We start from the raw sequence: 12,972 nt of genomic DNA on the forward strand, positions 1-12,972 counted from the left end.
CAACAGATACTTTGTGGAGGATGGTATTCTGCAGATTATCAATGTAAGCCACAGGGACCAGGGCGTGTACACATGTGTGGCTAAAACTCCAGTGGACAGAGACTCGGCCTCTGCTCTGCTCATGGTGTTAGGTGAGCAAACAATATTTCTGCTACGAGGCCAAAAGATTAGAGACAACCCCCTGCTGCTACATTTATGTATAACCTATTCATAAAGCGATCAATATGTCAGGAAGCCAAAGCAGAGTGTGAACATGCAGACCACTGCTTTATTGGTGTCTGACAATCGGCCTTTTGAGATATATCTGACATCTTAAACTCTAAAAGAAACACTGATGCGGCTCGTACCACATCCTCTGGCTCTCGAGATGATTCAACATTGGTTCCCATGGCCTTTTTTTATTTTTTTGTGATTGATGTGCCTGTGTTGTTGTGATGGTTTTCAGACGTCCCCGATGCTCCTGAGTACTTGGTAATGTCTGAACACAAGAGCAAAAGTGTGAAACTGAAATGGATCCCCGGGGACGATCACAACAGCTCCACTACAGGTAACAGGAGCATCTGTGTGTGCAGGTGTCACAGGAGTATATTTTAAAATCAGTGCTTCTTCCAGTGAGCGGTATTAATATGACACACACATTTTTTGGAGGGGCCATCATCCTGCATGTAAATAGATTTGTTTGATACCATCTTGTTCAATATGAGTCTATTATTGATTCATCTGAGCATGAGTTATGATTAGTCTCCCTCAGGGATGTACAAGCCCAGAACAGGGTTTGAGGAGTTTTCTGCACAGCTGGTGGTTAAATAAGCAATCCTTTGGCAAGAACCATAGCAGTGAGGGGCCCGCTCTGATTGTCTATCTGCCTGTCAACAGAGTTTATTATCGAGTATGAGGAAAGCCAGTGGGAGCCGGGGAACTGGAAGGAGCTGCTCCGAGTACCGGGGAACCACAACTCGGCCGTGCTCAAGCTCCACGGCCACGTCGACTACAGCTTCCGCGTGTCTGGCGTTAACACCGTAGGAAGGGGTCGTCCCAGCGAGCCATCTGAGAGATACAAACCGCCGCCAGCAGGTCTGAGGCTTCCCGCTTTCATTGTTTTGTCATACTTTTTGATAAGGTCCTCCAGGCCACTTGAGCTGCCAACAACTGCTGCTCTGTGAACTTTAAAACACTCACACCCGCTACATAATTGATTCCAGTCTTGTTGAAAATCTGTTCTCCTGTGTGCCTTTTTTTTGTCCACCGGAGATTTCTTCCACTAACAATAGCGACAAAATCTATATTCCTTCTTTTCTGCAGCTCCTGACAAGAACCCTGAAAATATCAAAATCGAAGGTCATTTACCACATGAAATGGATATCAACTGGGAGGTAAGAAATAGAGTTTGGTCTTTTATTATCCTCTTACTGCAAATTCTGTAATGTCAGCTACCTTTGTGCAGTGGACTATTCACATCTGCTGCGTTTTTTTGGGGGGGGGTGAAGTTTTATCAATGTTTCATAGGCAATTACCAATAGGAATTTAATTTAGTAGAAATGGCCCGTTTTTGATTTCATTCTGCGGTGCAGATCTTTAGAAAAGCCATTTTCTGGGATCACTCTGAATGTGTTTCCATTGAAAGCTGTTCCTTTTCTTTCATTAGAAAGAGAAAGGAGAGCTCTGAAAAGGGTTTTTTTTCTCTTTTAACACGTACAATAATATATTCAGCTTTATTGTAAAAAGATAAATCCCTCCTTCAATTATTATCTGGTTGCCCTGTCATGGTAACATCGTCCTGAATCCTGGATTCAGGAGCTCCCCCACTGTTAATGATTTGCTTTTGCGGATAATGGTATCTCATTGTATTTCTCACGCTCCGACTTCAGTGGGGAGATAAATCTTTTCATCTACGATGTCTTAGAAAGCCCTATATCAAAGAAAAGCCATGCTGCCAGACCAGGTCAGTTGTTCCATTGGTTTATTAGATAGTGGGATAAAACACTGACAGTGTTTCAAGCAGAGTTCACGGAGCTAGCTTCTTTTTTTAAAATCCCACCGAGGCATTGACACTGAAATACAAGTGTCTTATGCAACTGTGAAGGTCTCTATGAAACCCTTCTCACCATCATTCGCCCTTTTTATTTTTTTGCTTTTTTTTTCCACCTACCATTACTCAGCCCCTGTTACCCATCGAGCACAACGGTCCCGGTTTGGAGTATAAGGTGAGTTACAGGAGACAGGACATGGAGGAGGACTGGAAGGAGCACATGGTGAGGAGACACTCGTTTGTGGTGAAGAACACGCCCACGTTCGTGCCCTACGAGATCAAGATCCAAGCCAGGAACCATCAGGGCTGGGGACCCGAGCCCAAGATAGTGACGGGCTACTCAGGAGAGGACTGTGAGTAGCTTTAAACTTTATTGACCTTATGTGGTTTTATTTAAAGTTTCACACACCAGTTTTGTTATTTTATTCCTAGCATTTGATCAAATGACTGTAAGTAAAGTGAAAGAAGCCATTAGTGTCAAACCAGTGAAGAAATATCACCCAACTCTGCAGTTACTCATAACTCAAGGGAGCATTTGAGCATCTTTTAAAGGTCCAGCGTGCAGGATTTAGGGGGATATTATAACTTTATGTATTTAGCATCTTTCAAAACAGTGTTACAAAGTGTTCCACAAATTATACAAAATAACAGATTACATTCAGTGAAGTTGCAAGATGAATTTCAGCAGGAAGACTGTTCCAGAGTTTTGGGGCCCTGACAACAAAAGCACTGTCTCCTTTAGTCATAAGTCTCAAAGGAGGGACTGTCAGACGAGATTGTGTGCAGGTACAAAGGGGCATAAAAGTTCACCTACATCTGGTGCTAGAGCATGTAGTGCTTTAAAAGTAATGTGTCAAACCTTAAAAACAACCTGGGAGTTAACAGGAAGCCAATGGTCGCTAAAATGGGGGCTATGTGATCTCTTTTGTTTGATTCAGTTAAGTCTCACTGTAGCGTTTTGTACAAACTGAAGGCATCAGCGTGCTTCATTGTTTAGGCAGGTAAAGAGTGAATACAAGAGTCAGTTTGAAGGGAAAATAAAAGCATGAATGATTTTCTCCAATTCAGAGAATGATAAAAGCAATCTCATTTTTTAAACCATTCGAAGTTCATTAAAACAGAATGAGCTACATCATTGATATGACTGTTAAAAGTTATATTGGAGTCAAAGATAACTCCTAGATTTCCAGCATTGGACTTAACATATATATGTATAGGCAGAAATGGAATATAATGAATATGTTTTCTTTAGTGTACAATCACTTAAAAATAAGAATCTTGTTTTCGTTTCCTCAGAATGAGCCATTTATATCTACATAGAGAGCCGATCCATGTTGTTGGAAATAGCCATGTTTCACAGCCATGTTTGTACAGTAGCCCAGAATGGACAAACCAAAAACTGATTCTAGATAGGGCCATTTGTCTTTTCACATCGGCCACCGTAGTTAGAAGCCCAGAGAGCATTTTGGCGGAAACTGTTTTATTCCATGATTTTACCTGTTTAAATCACCTGGTCTGTTTGGTTCCCAGTATAAACACTGAAGGAATTCTAACCAGGAGAAATTACAGCTGTTTGCAATCTGCATTCATCACTGCTAGATGCCACTAAATCCCCCTAAAACTTACACACTGTTCCTTTAACTCATTGTTTTTCTATCCACAACTCTGCTTTTATCAACCCTGTTTCCAGATGCAGCAGGCTATTTTCAGAAAAAAAAACAAAAAAAAAAAGCGCTCTGATAAACCTAAAACCTGCCAAGCACCAAACAGCAGACAAATTTAGCAGCTTGCTAGTGAACATAGTGGAGCACTTATTTCCCTCAGGAGTTGGTGGAAACTAAAACAGAACTAAAAGCAGAGTGAATATTGGATGAACATTCATCAGGTGCCAAGAAACAAAACTCAATCCCAAATCAGACTGTGAAAAAATGAAAACACAATTTTCGTCTTAAAATGATAAGTTGAAAAGCTCCGCTACTCCCAAACTATGCCATCGGTTAATGCAGCTTTTAAATACGTACATATATAATATTGGGGGGGGTTGTGATTGAAATGAAGAAATTTGACAATAGATGTACTAATAGATGACAGTAAACCCAAAACAGAAACGTTAGATATTTTCTCCTAATTCAATTGTGATTAAAAAAAAAGAAAACATATCTCTTCGCAAATCAAATCAAAATATAAAGTGTTTCCTAAAGAGCAAGTGCACCATCTATAGAAAGTTAGACCTTTGAAAATTTGCATCTCTTTTCTTTTTTATTTCTTCTTTACTTCTATTTCTGTTGCTACCAGGTCATGATGTTTCTGGAGTTGTGATTTAAACTCGCATTGATTGTGGGTATTGAAAGTTAACAAACTTTCTGCTCACCTCCTGCTGCCATTTGGATCTGCATAAGCGCAAAGCAGCCAGTGTAGCTTCAGGATCTATGATGTTATGGAGAACAATGTTTAACTGGCCTTTTTCCCCTTTTTTACTGACTTTCTGAAACAATTTATTTATAAGCTTTGTCATGTTTTGAAATGTTTTAGACTCGAGAGTTTGACCTTGACTTTCAGTTTCACAGTTTTATACTGTAGCAGTTACTCAAGAGAATAGCAGTCTGTACAGAAGTTCACTGTATTTCCTGTCTTTAGCTTTCTTCTGGACTTGCCCACAGGAAGTAACCTCAGGTCATGCCTCTTCTCCTTGATACGTCCTCACTCAGATGTGGTTTCATAAATGCAGTATTTACACCCTTTAGATCAATGGTTTTACCATTTACATTAGCTGGTGTGACTGTAGGTAGAGGCCTTTGACATCAGTCATCATTAGGTGCTCCCTTAAATAGGTGATCGATAAATGTTGCTAGCTGTATAGTGGTAGTAATAGTTATGCAATCATTTGAGTTGTTTTCAGGATAACTCAAACAGATGTGTCAGTAGTCGTGTTTCTATAGACATATTTTTATGGCCATTTTGAAGTATCGTATTATCGTATTTTATCTTGTTGTTTTGTATCATAGTGTATTAAATTGTATCTTAGTATCATATCGCACGGTATTGTATCATATCCTACCATATCTTATTGCAGTATTAGAAAAGTTTTTATGGAAACGACAAAATTTGATAAAACTTCCCCAGCTGCGCAGTTTTTATGCTTGAGGTAGTTTTCCCCTTTATCAAATGGCATATCCTATAACATCGCATGGTATCGTGTCATATCATACTAATAGTTTAATCAAAACGGCAAAATTTAATAATACCTTATGCATCATAGTATCCTACCCTATCCTATGCTATCCTATCCTGTCCTATCCTGTCGTTTCTTAGTGTAGTAATAGAACAAATTTTTTAAACGGGAAAATTAAATGAAACTCTCTCAATTGCGCAGTTTTCATACTTTTATTAGTTTTTGCCTTTTCGAAAAAGAGTTGAGGTACTAATAGCATATGGAAATGCCTTTGCGGAATAGGTTCTGCACAAATTTGACTCGGAGTACTGAACAGCTTTCAGCTGTCAATTCCAATGCTAGCTGACATGAAAGAACAACAAAAATGTGTCCAATTGAAACAAATTCCTGAAGAGCTCTCCCTTTTTTTCCTTCATAAATGGGTTGAGTTGACTAGTTTTGTGTCTGGTTTGCAACCTTTACTACTTTTACTTTTTTTAGTGGCAGATTACAGCCATGTGTAAAGCCTACACCGCCAACATCTGACAAAAATATGTTTTGCATAGCCAAGTTTATCCACTCCAAACCAATAGATGGAATTGCGTCTTTTATGTTTTTACAACAATTGAATGGGAACATAGCTATTTTTGCAAGTCTCTTCTCACTGTTCTGTTTTTCCTTGACTTACTTACAGCTTGCTGCGGGTTCTAATGTGTGTTTGCCTCTGCAGTTCCCTCTGCTGCGCCTGACGATGTTGCTGTGGAGGTGATGAACAGCTCAGTGGTCAAGGTTAGCTGGACGCGTGTACACAAGGACAAGTTACATGGACATCTGGGAGGCTACAGGGTAATACCTCAAAAACATACCTTTGCTTTTAGACACAGCTTAAAAGGAATGGCCCTGACCTTGCTCCAAACGTTTGCGTCTCTCACCCCTCTCTGCCTGCTTTACTTGGCCAGCTCGGTGTTTTTCCTGCACCAGAAAAACAAAGAATTACTCATTCAGCGTCCTCTCACACATTTCATATACATATGTGTGAGGTGTAAAGTTTGCTGTCTTGCTGCTTAGGATAGCTCTATGTGTGTCTTTCCAGCTAAACTGGTGGCGTCTGCGCAGTCTGGTGGACTCAAAGAAAAACCATGGAGTCAAACATACGCTAACGTTCCCCGGGGACCGAAACCACGCCACAGTACCGGGACTGACGCCCTTCTCTGAGTACAGCCTCATCGTCATGACCTTCAACGGGCGGGGCAACGGCCCCGGCAGCCACCCCCTCAACTTCAAAACCCCAGAGGGAGGTAGGATTGTGAAGAAACAGCATGGAGTGTATTGATTCACAACTACTGAAGGGAAAATCTAATAATAGCCAAGGAAACTGGGTTGCAGAATTTTGACTGCTTACTGTGTGTATTACCTTCTTTGCCCCCACAGTCCCGGAGAAAAATCCTGTTTTCAGGGTCACAGATGTACAGAAGCACACAGTCTCTCTGGTCTGGGCCCCGCCGCTGGAGCCTAATGGGATTCTCACCGGGTACCTCCTCGAGTATCAGCTCAGTACGTATCCCCACGCCTTGTGCCTAACTAACTCAGATATGATGCTGATGCCCCTGTGCTGCTAACAGGATGTATTGCTTTTTTATGTTTAATAGTGTTTACATCTGTGGCTCCTTTTGAAAATGTCCCCATCTTTTGAAAAAGAAACAGAGTATATACAAAAACACAGTCTAGGGGTGGATGATATACTCAATATATCTCGGCTTATTCCACATAGGATAGATAAAATGACTATATTACGAACATCAGTATAAATTGTCACGTCAGTTTTTCAAGTCATTGCATGACACTCAGTTTGGTGTTCTCTCCTATTTCCTATCCCTCTCACAGACACAAAGACAAATAAAGACTCTCAAATATGATACATTACACACACAGTCCTCTGCCTATTCAGATCACTTTGTCCTAAGTGATGGCGTGTGAGCAGACGAGGCGTGTGTTTTTGTATCTGCAGGGCTCCATGCTGCTATTTTGTCACATTTTGTGACCATGGAGCACCAGTGCGACTTGGAAATACATAAACGAACTTGAGAGCTGTTGGTTAATTTCCAGCTCAAAGTGAATGAATCTTCATGTTTTAAGGCAAAGATATAACAGTCTAACTTTCTGTTAACTGTTAACAACAACTGTTGACCAGGAACTTCAAGTTCACAGCAAAACAACAAAAACATTAATGGCCCAAGATTGATGCACCAGTGTTTCCACTTTGATTTATTAAATTCTAACAGTATTTTATTTGACTTTATTTTAAAATTATTTTATTGAGCTTTATTGTAACAACAGTTTATTTAACTTTATTTTAACAGTATTCTATTAACTTTATATAACAATGTTTTATTTAACTTATTATTTATTATAACAGTACTTTAACTTAATTTTAACAGAATTTTATTCAAACTCTTCACTTTATTATGTACATGCAGCAATTATTGTATGTATTAAACTTTATCGAAACTTTAGTTAATTTATTAATTTTGCATTTTAGTTGTCCACAGTAGTTCAGATGAGATTTCTAAATATCGAGACATGTATTGTGATATAGCCTAAAAATATCACATAATATTTTTAAGCCATATCACCCAGCTCTAACACAGGACATATGTTTTAGTTTAGGAACAGGGACTGCATATCACAGCCTCATTATTTTACATGCACCGCCTGTACCTCCACATAGTGTTGTATTGATGCAGACATGTATTTACAACACAGGAGTGTATTGGTAAAAGAAAGGAGGAGGATCATAGTGATTGTCTAACCTATGATCCTCAGCAAGAGAAGGAAAATCATTGTGCTGCTCTAATAGGGCCGGGGTTATGGTGAGATCAGTGTGTGTGTATAGGAGACATGTCAGGGTGATGCCTGCCGGCCTGCGAGTCATGATCTTGGCTTAGCCAGTGCTGACCAAGGCCACTGTGTCACAGTCTGTTAAGGTTCGGCTTTACTGACCCCATCCTGTCTGCAGGGAACATCGCCGTCATACCTCACAGTCTCAGGGGATACCGTCACTGAACCCACGTGTGCACACACTTTGCCGTCCTTAAACATAACCAACAATGAACTCCCAACAACGTCTCAGTGCCGCATTTTCCGGCTAATTGAGTTTGATTTGGCGGCTGCACAAGAGGGTCCAAGTGTCATACGGTATTTCAGGAGAGGACATTTTCATTGTACCACAGCAATAAAGCTGATGGGCTCTTTCAAGTGTGCCCTTTTTTTTTTTTTTTGAAGTCCCCTTGAGGAAGTCATGTGCGAAATGTTGAAGATAATGTAGCCAGCTGTCAGTGTATCATCAGAGACACAAAGGGAATCTCAAGCTGCATCACAGCTGTTAAGGCGACGCCCATCTTCATCCCAGCCCGTAATAGCTTCACATCTCACAGGTTTCACTGTGTTGTAACACCGTTTAACATTCAGGAATACCAGGGCGTTTAAGCGGTTAAACTAATCTGCTTTGAAGTGGTGCGAAAACCTTTTGATCATTGAGTCAAGTTGTCACCAAAGAAGATCAGTGAGTTTATCAGTACGCTGGCCTGCTAATAGATATGGAATAGAGCCAATAGAGGACATTTTTATGGAGGTTTTTCCTCCACCAGTACACTTTGTAGTGATAACAATAGCTGCTCACTGAACTCTTACAGAAAGTTTTTGTCAGCGTTCTTTTCTAAATCACAATATAAATTCAGGGATGTAAAGGCAGACTGTATCCTAAAGCTCCCCTCAGCATTAAGTGGGTGGCGTGGTCACAGTGCCTTAAAGAGCTGCTGACCTGCTCTGAAGCCTGGGGCAGAGAAGGCCAGTACACTCTAAACAACTACCAGCCTGCCTCTCAGGAAGCTAGCCACACCACTTGACAAGGCAAAGATACGTGTGTCACAAAGGTGAAGAGCTCACACTCGATCCGTTCCTTCAGTCATATTTACTGCATCATTTCTTGCTGTGTGGCAAAGAAGCTACAGTAAAGTATTTATAGCCCTTTTTATACAGAGACCTGGCTATAGAGCCGTTAAAAATTCCCTTTTTTATGCTGTCTTTGCCTTTTTTACATGGCGGCATCATGGCAATTGACGTCAAGAGTGATAAATAACAGATGCAATGGCAGCGCTTTATAAATAACTAAAGTGGACCTCATTGTTCTCCCAATTTGCAGACATTTAGGGCTGCTGTTCTTCTTTGAATTAGGTGCTAAATGCTATCGGCTGCTGTTTAATCTCTTGCCATGGTTGAATCTGCTAAATATGCCTTTTCCCATCACTAGTAGACCAAAGCTGTGTACACAGAGCTGCAGCAGTCGAGTATGCCTTTCTGTGTGGGTTTTTTTTTCTGTTTACTGGTGTGTCACGTTTGATGTCTCAGACAGACCAGAAAACGGGTTAATAAATATTAGAATGCAGCATAGAGTAAAAAACTGTATGTTGGTTACTTCTCTTTATATATTTCTTACTTATACAATCTCTCTTTCAAACTCAGTGCAGACTAATTTTGGTTAATTTTAAAGCGCTGCTTTGGCAGAGATGGATGGTATTTTGTAGCTCGCCATTATTGCATCTCGCTGGTAAAGGGGCTAAATTGGCACATTCACGGGTATTGTATTGTATTGCCATTAGTGCTGATTGGAGCCAGAACCGATAAATACCTGTGACTACTGCAGTAATTTGACCTTGTGAATGCCAATAGTGACCTTAGGCTTTCGCGCTTGTCTTAAAAGGCATTGAATTCATGAATCAAAAATAAGGCCCTAATTTTTATTAAAATGTCTTAAATCAATCTTTAGAAAGTCTCAAAAATGCAAAGACATGACAAGCTGGATTTTATTAATCGTTTCTTTTCTGATGTTGCATAGAAAAAAATGTCAAAATTGGTAATATCCATTTTTATAAATAACCTATTAAATGTCTCTTGCATATATATCATACAGATTTGGATAGCAGAATCTTCTCCATTACTTTAAAAAGCCAGATGTTAGCAGGTGTTAGTGGATTTTTTGTGGCCCGTGGCGACTTGAAATTGCCGCCATGAAAAGGCAGTCTAAAAGGGGCTTATGTTAGGATTCTGCCACTTTATTTGTATATTTGTGCAGATTGCACATTTTTGAACACCATTAGAGTTGCTCAGAGCAACTTATCGAGAGTGAAGTTTGCACTGCGATGATCTCTGAGAGTGGGAGTTAGAAATAACCTTGGCTTCGATTCATTCTGTTTTTCTTCCCAATTGAGCTCATACTAACTGACAGGTCACTCTCAGATTTCAGTGTTGCTAAGTCTTCTGTTTCACAGCACACAAGGCCAACCCCCATTTGGCCCAGTAGGGCTGAAGAATATTTGGAAATGTTGTTGTCTGAAGTCAGAAGAAGAGCCAAAGTACGCAGCTTTCAGCCAGTTCACTCTATAAGATCATGCGCACCAGCTGTCAGGCCTGAGTGCCTGCAGATAAGTGAGAAAAAATCCATCCATTGGGTAGAAAAGTGATGCTTATAGCCTCTTGTCTGCAGCCGCCCGGATTGCATAGTTTACTGAAAGTGGACTGTTTTTTGTCCCTCCAAACAAAAACAAACACAAACTAAAAATCAGGATGTCTGATAACAGTGGGTGGTGTCCGGGCCAAAACACAAGCACACCGATACTTTCTTGTCATTGTTTCTGTTGCCTCCTACCACAGAGACGTAGCACCTCTTTCACAGCAAAGGTCACCTGACCACCTGCTGTGTTTGTTTTCGTTACAAAGAACATAAATGCCACCTCCCTCCCTACTGTGCTGCTTTAAGTATTGAAAAATTAGATCCCATCACAATGTGGACAAAGACAACACTAATACATTCTAGTTGTTTATGTGCAGGACACGATCAACATTTTTAAAGAGGGATGAAGCCAAACAAGCAAATGACAAGTTGTTTTTTGCCAGAAGCCAAAAATAAAGCAGATGCACAATCCAAAAATGACAAGTGACATTTGCTTTCTTTGGCATCACTGAAATGTCTCGCGATTGTCAGTTGGAAGTGTTTTGAAATGCCAGACTTTTGTTCTTCAAAACAGAGTGCAAGCTGAAAGTTAAACATCTTTTGGAAAAGTATAGGAATCACACAGCGACTAGTAAAACAATATTTAAAACGTTTGACTGTAAATTTTGTACACTTTGGTTATTGGTGACATCAGGGCTCCTGTGCATCCTTAAAAAGTCTTAAAGGGCATTCATTAATCTAAAAATGAGGTCTTAATTTGTATGAAAATGTCTTAAATTGATCTTTTAAAAGTCTTGAAAATGTCAAGACATAAGAAGAAGAAGGATTTTAGGAATCGTTTCTTTTCTGACGTTGCATTGAAAAATCTCAAAATAATTGGTAACATCCATTTTTATACCTAATCTATCACATGTCTCCAGCATAAATATCACACAAATCAGGATAGCAGAGTAAACAACACATATTTTTTTCTGGATGCTCAGATCTGACGATCCACTGATGGTTAGCTAGCTGTCACAGAGTGTAAATTCAACGAGAATTTGCTTTAAAGATTTTGTGACATGGCTAAAACCAGTACAAAGGCAATACTTACAAGACTTTCTGTGTATTTTATGTAAGAAGTTTTTCAAACTCATGACAGAGGGAAGAAAGGCAGTGTAATGAGAGTCCTAATCCGGCCCAAAATAATCAGGCTCGACCCTTCATGAACCTGCACAGCTTCTGTCCAAGCGCGACCTGAGCCCGACCCATGGCAGCAGTTTTGGGCCCGAGGCTCATGAAAAGCACAAATTTCTGTTGTAAATGAAATGTATTATATATCATATATTTAGAAACATTAATACATGTATTACATGCTAAGGGCTAATGTGTTTGCTTGCACCACTTCTCCTTCTTCCCCTCCTTAGTTCAATAGTCTGTTATCTTGTGCACAACAGGTTCAGCAAATCGGGCTGTATCCACCAAGTGGCCTTGCAGTCTCACACTCTCTCTCTTTCTCTTGTTTTCCGACTCTCTCTCTCTCCCCAGTTCTCCATTACTGCATTGTTCCATCCTCCGTCCTCTTTCTCCCTCTTTCCCACTGCATTCAGTCCACTAAAACTCTTGCCATTAATGCATTAGAACTACCCATTTCATAAAAAATGATTTTTTGCAAAAGAAATCACCTTTAATTTGGTGAGAACCTGACCCAATTCAAGCCTGAGGGCAATCATTACAGGTTTACAGTCCGGCAAGGCCCGAACCTGATGGGCCTCAGGCAGAGAATCAGAGCGGAGAAGAGGAATCCCACTTACAGAGCACACATATTCAAAGTTCTTTTCAGTTCTTTTCTCTGCCACAATACAAGAACAAGTCATATTTTATATTTCAGTAAACATTTGTCTGAAAATGTCCCGAAAATTAACGTGAAGTCATAAATGTTGCTTCATTTTGTGTTTTGTTCCCTTCAATTTTGATCATTCTAAAATGGCTCTTCACTTTTGATTCTGAGTGGCAATAAAAGTCTTAAATCGAATTTGCCTTAAGCTGTATGAAAGAAGCCAAAAATACTTAGCAGGTAGTCATCAAACATGTGGGAGAAGGTCTCTTATTTCATGTGAAGTACAGAGAATGGAGACTAAAGCAGGTTCTTGTTCAGTCCATTGTGGTGTGAGAAAGTTCCCTTATTATAATGTCAGAGCAGAATTTGCAGCCTGTAAAATGAAATGGTTCCTTTTTTCTCCTTTTTCAATGCATGAACAATGTAGTTACAGGGTATGTGCTAGGTTAGGATTTAATAGGCAT

The 12,972-nt window shown here is 40.0% G+C and overlaps 1 protein-coding gene across 4 annotated transcripts in view; it reads left to right on the forward strand.

The window, feature by feature from the left end:
• chl1b (cell adhesion molecule L1-like b) overlaps window positions 1-12,972 on the forward strand; it is a 90,287-nt gene that overhangs the window by 60,970 nt on the left and 16,345 nt on the right. For all 4 annotated transcript variants that reach the window (XM_042499211.1, XM_042499228.1, XM_042499220.1 and 1 more), the window contains 8 exons: window positions 7-131; window positions 446-547; window positions 877-1,074; window positions 1,303-1,373; window positions 2,160-2,382; window positions 5,911-6,026; window positions 6,274-6,478; window positions 6,612-6,734. In XM_042499211.1, coding sequence (XP_042355145.1) covers window positions 7-131; window positions 446-547; window positions 877-1,074; window positions 1,303-1,373; window positions 2,160-2,382; window positions 5,911-6,026; window positions 6,274-6,478; window positions 6,612-6,734 — 1,163 coding nt within the window. The remainder of the gene's footprint in view (window positions 1-6; window positions 132-445; window positions 548-876; window positions 1,075-1,302; window positions 1,374-2,159; window positions 2,383-5,910; window positions 6,027-6,273; window positions 6,479-6,611; window positions 6,735-12,972) is intronic.

This window comes from Plectropomus leopardus, chromosome 2 (assembly GCF_008729295.1).
Source record: "Plectropomus leopardus isolate mb chromosome 2, YSFRI_Pleo_2.0, whole genome shotgun sequence".
Classification (NCBI taxonomy): domain Eukaryota; kingdom Metazoa; phylum Chordata; class Actinopteri; order Perciformes; family Serranidae; genus Plectropomus; species Plectropomus leopardus.